This window comes from Danio aesculapii, chromosome 3, assembly GCF_903798145.1.
Source record: "Danio aesculapii chromosome 3, fDanAes4.1, whole genome shotgun sequence".
Lineage (NCBI taxonomy): Eukaryota > Metazoa > Chordata > Actinopteri > Cypriniformes > Danionidae > Danio > Danio aesculapii.
The window spans coordinates 31,572,203-31,582,003 of NC_079437.1; the positions used below are offsets into that span (position 1 = coordinate 31,572,203).

Sequence of the window (9,801 nt, forward strand, 5' to 3'; positions counted from 1 at the left end):
AGTAAAAAATAAACAATGTACAAACGTGTAAAACTAAAATCTAAAATAAAAAATACGGAAAATATGAAACTGAAAAGAAAACAATTAAATAATAAATGTTCATTGTTTATTGATTAATGTTGTTTTAATACACAAAATTGGGAAGAATACAGAAAATTTTATTACGGCTGCGAAAAACACATCAATTGAAATGCACATATATATAAAGTTTTTGTAAAGACAAAAAGGGATGGTGTTGAATTACTATAGCATAAGATGGGTCCAAATTTCCTGAAGCCAAGCCAAATCTGAATGACAAGCACATGCACAACTGTCAGAAGTGCCATCTAAAGCCAAGATCTATCAGCCAACATTTCTAAAATGACAATGTCAGAGAATGGTTACAGCCGAAACCATGATCATCCTTAAAGACTGTATCTCATCCCAACCATGCCATTCTCCACAATAAGAAACCTCTTTTATAAACATTTCACTTTCACAATGTGTACTGAAAACACTGTGCTATTGTTGAAAAGAGCACCTGCTGTAAGTTATATTTTGAACTAAATTATTTGAAACTTGTACAAATATATAAAAAAAAACATATAAACCATGACCAAGCAACACAATGGGTAGTTATTAACACCAAACCCTAACTGCAGCCCTCAGTTTAGAACTATGCATGCAGAAAACATTCAAGGGGTGAAGCGAGTGATGCAAAGAAGAAAACCATGTCTAAAGATGTCAAAGTACAGCAGAGATTGCCAAAAGCACTTTTAGAATCAAGAGATTATAGTTAGGGATGTTAGTCTGCAAGTGTGGAGAAAAGATGTGCGGGTGAGGGTGTTGTAATTCTCTGTTTATTAAAGATAATTATTTTGGATACTTTGAAAATGCAAATCAACCAAAATGAGTTGAAGCAAGAAGAAACAGGAAGCATTACGTGCTCAGGTTGATGAACGTCAATGAAAAACTGATCATAAGAAGCAAAAACTGAATGGGTCTAGACTGTAAACTGAAAGACTAAAGTTAGAACAGCAGAAGAAAGACATTGAAAGAAATAATGAACCAAGAATGCCCCTGCTGGAAAAACAGAAGCAGAAGGCTGAAGCTGAAACAGAAGAAATGATAAAGAAAAATCTCAAAAAGCATAAATGCAAAATTTCATAAATGAAGTTTCAGATTACCATTATGGTAAAATTGGTACAAAAGTCACTGTAAATATGCTGCAATAAAACTATTTTATTGATCAAGATTTTTTTGTGTGGTGTTAAGCAACATATAATCCGCCACGTTCATAATTCAGATTTAAACATTTTAAACTATATTAATACAATTATTAAATTTCCTTAGTTTCAGGAATTCACGCAAAATAAGCCAAGTAGAAAGATCAAAACTTACATTTAGGTAGATTCACTTTAATGCAATTATTTTTGTCTTAATCTCAGACACTAACATAAATAATTATCAATACTTACTTCAAAGTAAGACTTCTGTGCAGCCGAGATACACAACTTTACATCACAAAATTATTTTGAAAATCCTAAAATGTCCAATGTTGTTCATACAAATGAAAACAAATAAAAGGTTTATGACTGTTACCTCATTATGCTCTGAAAAACAGGCTGCGGCTGGTACACAAAAATACTATGCTTACAATTTTGCACTAAACAAAAGTACAGCAAAACTAATAACCCTCCTAAGCGCATTTAAAGGACAATTATAGTGGGTGGGCAGTTCATAATTTGCCAGTTACACCCACAGCAACTTCCCCTTTCATAAAGCATACCGTTTCTAACATTAAGGATTAGAATAACTTTGATATTCAGATACATACTCCTATATAAAGTAAGTTACCATACAGAAAATGTACATTTTAAAAAGACTGAAGTCAACCAATGAGGTTTAATGTTTTTTTATTTCAAAAAAAAAGAAAGAAAATAAAACACTTCCTAGACAAATGTCTGCCTGATAACAATCCACACCAGTGCTAGACATCAGACGCAAACTTGAATCCCTCCACAAAAACACTGTAGTACACAGCAACACAGAGAAGATCAACAAACGTGAAGTTACCCAAACACAGGAAATGCATCACCTTTCAATAAAAGCATTTCAATGGAAAATTTAATCTGAAGGTTTTCTTCAGTGGAATTATAATATTGTAGTTCTGGGTCTGAGAAACTTAGTTAAGTGCTTACAGTGCAAAGAGCAGCAGATAAGCTTAAACTAAACCGTCGTCAGATGAAATTTGTCCTAGATGAGATTTAAAAAGATCAAAAGATCTACAAGAGTGCTTATTAACACAGTCTATGAGTTGTACAGAAGATTACTGCACCACCTCAAATGACACAATATTATCCTCCGACTGGGTCATTGCCACAAGTACTTATTTAAAAAAAAAAAGAAGAAGATGGACAAAGGAGCACAGCGGAAATTAAAACAGTTACTCCTCAGACTAATGGCATGTTATAGAGGCGCCCTCTAGTGATGGTCCAAGACAACTGCCTTCCAGTACAGACAGAAAAAAAAAAAAAATTACAAAACATAATTCGGCAAGTAACAGGGCAGAGTTTCAGTCCACAGTCAAACATGACAACAGGTTTTACCTACATGGAAAATGCTGGCATTACCAGATGGAATATCAAAAGATATGGCTGATTTGCTTTTTTGTCACCAACATAGACATGCTGGCATGGCAGGGGAGGGAAAAAAAATCATAATAATCATACATGAATGACATGTCTCAGATGCAGACAGAGGGCAAAAAGAGCAGTTGCAAGTGTGTGCATGCGTGTATGAACTCAAGAAATCCTTTTCCAGATGGTGCACCTAAATTTGGAAAAGGCAGGGCCAAAAAGGTTTTACACACAAGATAGAAAACAAACAAACAGTAAAATCTGCCATGTTTAGTCCCCTCGTGCACATTACAAACAAATTCCAGAGTCCACTTACAAAACAAATTCTAAATCCTCCATGTCAGACAACATTCTGCAAAACAATATCTCTAAAACTGTGCAGTCATGGAACAAAGGGTCATGGTTTAACACACAGGCATACACTGCTCTCTTGATTTGCTCCATACATGTGCACTGATGCTAATGGAAACTAGCGCATTCTGTACTCTGATGTCTTGGACACCTCACAAAGTTGACCCTTGAAGTCGATGTCGACAGTAAAGTCCAGGTCTCTCTGTAGGGGAGAGGAAAAAAATACATCTTTAAATTATAATAATTATAAGAGTGTGAACAGTATTGAAGATCAGTAGAGCTGCAGCAACACGGACAACTTCTAGTACAGGTTTCATTTAAAATGAAGACAATAAAATGTACAGATGCACCGATAGCACTATTCTTGGCCGATTCAGACTTTTTTGGTATGTGTGACTTGCTAATAATACTGGTTTTTGCAGTATATTTTAGACATTATTATACAATATAAAATAAATTCTGGATATAAAAGCACAGCATTTTTCATTTGCATTCTTAAAACAAATATTAGCGTTTAACCCAAACCAACATGTGCAATTTTCCACTGTAACTAACTTTTGCTCAAGTTTCTTATTTCACAAAAATCCAAAGATTATATATGCTTACCAAATATGCTTTAATACATGTATTTTTTGTACCATTATATTATTATTTTATAGACATGCATCTTCTGATCATTTTGAATCTTAAGAGCAAATGCTAACTTAGCTAATAAATGAAAAAAAAAAAAGGTCCTCTCTCTGAAAGCAATTATGACTTGCGTATAGAAGAAAATTTTACTCAAGCAACAAAACCTATTTTTGGGGGAGGAACTATAAAAAAATTAAATTAAAAAAGGCTAATAATTTTTATGGGATTGGTGAAGACAACTCCAAGAAATTATTAAAATAAAAGGAGCTAGGGCTGTGCATTATGTAAGGGATATTAATAATAACTCCTTACATTTATACAGCGCTTTACACACAGGGGGAATTTCCTCATCCACCACCAGTGTGCAACATCCACCTGGATGACACGCCGGCAGCAGTTTTGCGCCAGACCGCACACCAGCTGATTGGTGGAGAGGAGACAGTGTGATGAAGCCAATTATGGATGTGGAGGGTTAGGAGGCCATAATGGACAGAGGCCAGTGGGCAGATTTGGCCAGGATGCCGGGGTTAAACCCCTACACTTTTTCGAAGAACATCCTGGGATTTTTAATAACCACAGAGTCAGGACCTTAGTTTTAACATCTCGTCCGAAAGACGAGTCCCCGTCACTATACTGGGGCATTAGGATCCACACAGAACGCAGGTTGGGCACCTCCTGCTGGCCTCACTAACACCACTTCTGGCAGCAACCTAGCTTTCCCATGTGGTCTCCCATCCAGGTACAGACCAGGCGCAGCCCTGCTTAGCTTCAGTGGGCGACCATGTGAGAGTTGCAGAAAGCTAGCTGCCATGTTGCTGTGCAATAAACCACCCAATGTGCTGCACCTCCACAAACCACATTTAAAATCAGTTGATGATCTTGCTTATTGCATGGTCATTTGCTAAGGATTAGATCAGTTTAAACTAGTTTAGGTCTTTGAAGCAAAATATTTGACCAAATTTTCTTAAGTTATGGCACTTTAAATCTTCTAGTCCCTCCACCGCGTACACGATCTTGCAAAAAATTGGCTAGTCAATAGGTGCATGTCTAAACTTTTCTGCAAGTAATTTTCAGCCAATATTAAATGAGATAATAATATTAAAGAAAGTGAATAAACTTTTGGAAGTGATTAAGGCCCAATTGGTATAACTACAGCAGTCGTGTTATTTTTTGGGTTTTTATCTTCAGGAAATCACTGAAGGCATATATTATTTTATTATAACGATCTAATGTGGCAATAAGATCATAACTATACTGTGCATTTACACAGTGGTCATATTAATCCATGTAAACACACCAAAAACAACATTAACATTATAGCAGACACTGTAAAAAGCCCATTCCCAGCCACTACACATTACTGGCAGGGTATTCCAGTGTCATCAAGAGACTGAATGTTGTGGGACTGCCATACCGAAGTTATTATTATGGATTATAGATTGTAATAATTAGAGTTTTTTTTTTTTTTTTTTTTTAAGCATGACTGTAAAACACAAACGCGGTAATGAATATATTAAAACATGTTTGTTTGTTGTAAAAACTCGTAATAATGACAAATTTCTGGGGTCTCCTTATTTCCGGATGCAGCAATCCTGCCGTTGTGGCTGGTGTATTCTGTGAAATTTTCGTACACCTTGGTTTCGAGTGTGGTCCTGAAAAATATTTGTTCGAAGGGCCATCTATCCCTCCCCCCCAAGCCGTACAAGGGGAAGGGCTAAGGGGTAGAATTGGGGTTGGGCCTAAGTTGTAATTTTACAATATAATTTCCAAATTAATGCAGCTTTTAGACTTCTCAAATTCGAAACTTGAAAAATGTTCAATATTCATTACAGAAATCAATCCATTTAAAATGCAACAAAACATATGACCATCCCTACACTTTCACTAAAGGTGCTAAAAGTGAGATATGCATATGAGGCTCACATTATTCTTGACGTTGGGCTTCATGCTGATAGTGCCAAAAATCTCCTCTCCGGTCTTAACTGTCAGATAGTCATCAAGGTAGAACACAGTCTGCTTCCAGTGAGTGTAGGGAGACTCGGGGCCTGCAAGACAAACTCACTTTAACCAGGTTTGACCATCGTTCAATAGAGAGTTTTAATTTTATTGCCATTTCAGCTTTATGGCAAAAAAAAAAAAAAAAAAAAAAAAAAACACAACAGATCCAAGTTTACAACATTTTATAAATACTACTTTTCTGTAATTATAAAAATATTCTAACAATTAAAAGTTATCAACAGCAATAAATAATACACAAGGTAAAATATATAAATATAAATAATAACAATGATAATATACAAGATAAGTCTAAAACAGTTTAAGGTTTCCTTTTGATAAAAATTGTACAATTTTAGAAGGATTCACATTTAAAAATATTTCATTTAATGTCTCTCCAGATAAAAATTGTTGTCTGATAACATTAAAAATAGGGCACTCCACAAGTATATGTTTAACAGTTTGGTTTCTATTGCAATATAGACATTTTGGGGGTTCTTCTCCTTTGAGTAAATGTTAATGCTTGAGTCTCGTGTCCAATGCGGCATCTTCTATAAACAATATCATTATGTCTTGACTTAAATAAATTAGATGTTCTTCCTATTTCTGGCTGAATTTCAAAAGGTTTATTTTCTGGGCACTCCATCCTTCAATAAACTCATGGTGAATACAGAGTGATAAAGAGGGAGGGAAACACCACACACAGCACTTACTGGTAGAGAAGCCTGTCCTCTTGTGGCAGCGAGTGAACTCTATGTTGAAGTAGGTTACCAGAGCATGAATGTAGTCGTTTCTTTTCACCTGCAGGCAGAAAGGTGACGTGAAGGACAAGTCCTCAATCTTCACGGTGTAGATGTCCACCTCCTAAGGAATCGAGAAAATGGGTTAAATATTAAATGGAGGAACACAGGGATTATGTGAAAATTGGAAAGAGAAATAAAATAAAAAACAAACCTTAATTAAGCAAGCAGTGCTAACAAGCTGTTTGGGGTCAACAACATCCACTAGCGGCTCTGTAATGGCCACTTCCTTAATACAGGACATGTCAAAGCCATACACGTTCTCCCACCCTAAAAAAAGCAAATATGAAAATTAAAATGTGTCATCGGTTTAAAGAAAGCTGAACATGTCTCAAGAGCGCATTGAGATTGATGCGTACAGTGAATTTTGTAATCCTTGTACTGTCGGTCCTCAATAGCCGTGACATAGAGGGTGGCTCTGTCAGGGAAAATCAGGCCATCAGGTTTCTGAAACAGCAGAAACAACAACAGAAAACGTGAACATTGATTAAATTTAGAAAGCACATACGATTTTTATACTGAACAGTTTCAACATGGTAAAGGACATTAGCATACACCCACCAGCCATTTGTCCCTGGCATAAATGACAGTGTTAAGCATGGATTCATAGAAGAGACAGTAGCCCATCCACTCAGAGATGATTATGTCTACATTTTCCACAGGAAGCTCGACCTCCTCCACTTTGCCCTTAATTATAGTGACGACTGGACAGGACAAATTTAATAAAAGGTTAAAAATTTTAGGCACATAATAGAGAATAAAATAAGCATAGGTTAAATGCTTAAATAGTTCATCCAAAACTGAAAAGGATCATCATGTAATCTCCCCTCGCTCATTCCAAACCTGTGACTTTCTTCTGCTGAACACAAAAGATAATATTTTAAAGAAAGATGCAAACCTGTCACTATGGTTACCAGTTTCCAGCTTTCTTCAAAATATCTTGTGTTCAACAGGAAAATAAACTGATAGGTTTGGAACCATGAAAGAGTAAATCTTCATTTTTGGGTGAACTATCCCTTGAAACATGCAGAGCAAATGAGGAAGCCAAAAGCTCAGAGAAGGCCTTACTATGATCCAGCTTGTTGGCCTTCACAATCTTCACAGCATAGTCTGATATACTGCTGCACTCAATCTAAAGAATAAATGACCAACAAATAAATGACAAATCTGACAATACACAGCATGATCAAATAATCCCATTCAAATAAATGGCTTAAATGTAACAAAAATGCTGAAAAGAAAAAAAAAAATCATGGGACTACTTCTCACCCCAATCACTTTCTTGGCTCCAGCTTTGGCTGCAAACATACAGAGGATGCCAGTTCCACTTCCCACATCCAGTACAACCTTATCTTTGAAAAGATGCTTGTTGTGAAACATGGAGTTTCTGTACGTCAAAGTACGGACTTCATCCTTTAACATCTCCTGTGGACATTTAATGGGTTTACATTAATCATAAATAAATCAAATTAACTGCACCACTATTTGTGAGATGACTGGACTAACAAAAAAGTACCTCATGAATGCCAAAGTGTGCATAGGAATCAAAGTAATAGTCTTTGGACGTCATGTCTTCTGCTGCAGGTTTCGCAGAGCTTTCTCCCTGGGACACCTTAATTTAAATAGAAAAGAAAGATGTAAATAAGCATTAAGTAAAAAGCATGACACAGGCTTTGCTCAAATATTTGCAGTATTTTCTGTATATTCAAACAAACAAGCAATATAGTCATGAGATGTTAAGAGTTTTAAACCAAATATGCCAAGTGTGAAAAGACCCTGTGTCTCCAGATGTTACACAGAGAATTACAAGGTGGCCACCTCTAATTTTTGTTCCACCTTTCGATGAAAATCAGACAGGCAGTCAGTCACAGCAGGCAATAAAGCCTCAAGTGATGCTTAAGATTATTGGCCATGCATTTAATTACATTTAACATTAGCCCTTTCAAAGATCATGTTATACTTTATAAGATTACAAGTTTAATGGAAGTGTGGGTTATTTTTCCAAGTAACAAATGCCATGATCTGGATCCCACCCCCACCTCACTGTGACAGGAAAAACCCTGGTGTAATTCAAAAAATTGGATTACATTAGTCTATACTTATTAAAGACCTATCTACCGTCAGTTAAAACTATCATAAATGCATTTACCCACATAACTTTACATTTCTTTGAGAAGTCAAATTGTGAGAAGGCAGTAATTTATCTAATTAGAAAGAAAATGTTTTAAAATGGATAGATAATCCAAAAACAAAAATTATGTTATAATTTCTTCTTCACTTGTGCCTAACCTTTCGAAGGGTCCACTTTTTGAAGCTTCAATTCTTTAACTTCTGAATACAACACATTAAAAAATGTCTAAAAGAAAATTAGCCACAACGAATGTACTTGGATACATTAAACAATACAGTATGTTTTATTAAAAAAACCCATGCATTGTGATTAGTAGGGAGCAAAAAAATGTAGCTCCTATCCATCAGTCCCATGCGGTCTCTGCCCAACAATAAGTCATTGAAGTCCTCCGCCAGCGTGCTCACGTGGAAACAGAACAGCGAGCTAACGTTAACTAACATGACTCAAATATTAATACATTTTATCCCGCATTTCATCCGTGGTTAATCAACAACTATAAAGACCGCAGCTAAGCCTCATTTAGCACATTAGCAGTAGCATACACGTGATGTGAAATGAATGAATTATCTGCGGCAGGCTAAAATGGATGCTCAAGATGCGTGTGCGCACATTTCTAGCCACCTGATAACTACATACGCAGCAAACAAATCTGTTCACAGACTAAAGATTCGGAACCAGCGTGTGGCGTAAACAAAGTCGCCGTGTCGATTCTGATATGGTTACCAGCTATTTAGCATCAGATGCGTTTTTGGCGAACCGGCCTTGAGTAGCTTCAGCTTACCTCCATTCTGTCTGCCGTCTCCGCCATTTCGATAAACTGGACTCAGCCGCGACTGCAGCAAAGCTCATGTAAAACACACTTGTTTTGCTCCCGCCTCTTTGCTGTGACTGTATGATTTGATTGGATGACAGTCACGTGGTTTTATAATAGCCACACCCACTTTCTTGCAGCTCTTCGTCATAGGCTTTTCTACTGTGCGTTTTTCCGCTCTTTTGAAACGTGACTGCCATTGGTCCAAACTGTAACATGATTATTATTTATTTATTTTATCACAAATATTATTTTACAGAATTTTTCTGTAAAACTAAAATTTATTATTTCTTGGTTTTAGATACAAATTCTAATGCCTGCTCTATAATAAACCTTATTCTATTTTTTTGTAGTTTTTATATAAATTTTCCTTGGCTTAGTCCATTTATTCATCAGGGGTCACCGTCTAGATTTTATATTTATAAATGTAAATTGTCCAGTTGCAAACCCATTTTTTTTGTAGCA

The 9,801-nt window shown here is 36.0% G+C and overlaps 1 protein-coding gene across 1 annotated transcript; it reads right to left on the reverse strand.

Moving 5' to 3' along the window:
- Window positions 1–1,878: 1,878 nt before the first annotated feature.
- prmt1 (protein arginine methyltransferase 1) lies at window positions 1,879–9,399 on the reverse strand. Its single transcript, XM_056453699.1, has 10 exons — window positions 9,307–9,399; window positions 7,911–8,006; window positions 7,664–7,819; window positions 7,463–7,526; window positions 6,956–7,098; window positions 6,754–6,841; window positions 6,549–6,664; window positions 6,308–6,458; window positions 5,523–5,644; window positions 1,879–3,171 (listed from the first exon to the last, which is right to left on the reverse strand). The coding sequence occupies exons 1-10, from the start codon at window positions 9,331–9,333 to the stop codon at window positions 3,088–3,090; spliced, it is 1,047 nt and encodes a 348-aa protein (XP_056309674.1). The 5' UTR covers window positions 9,334–9,399; the 3' UTR covers window positions 1,879–3,087.
- Between the last annotated feature and the right edge of the window lie 402 nt (window positions 9,400–9,801).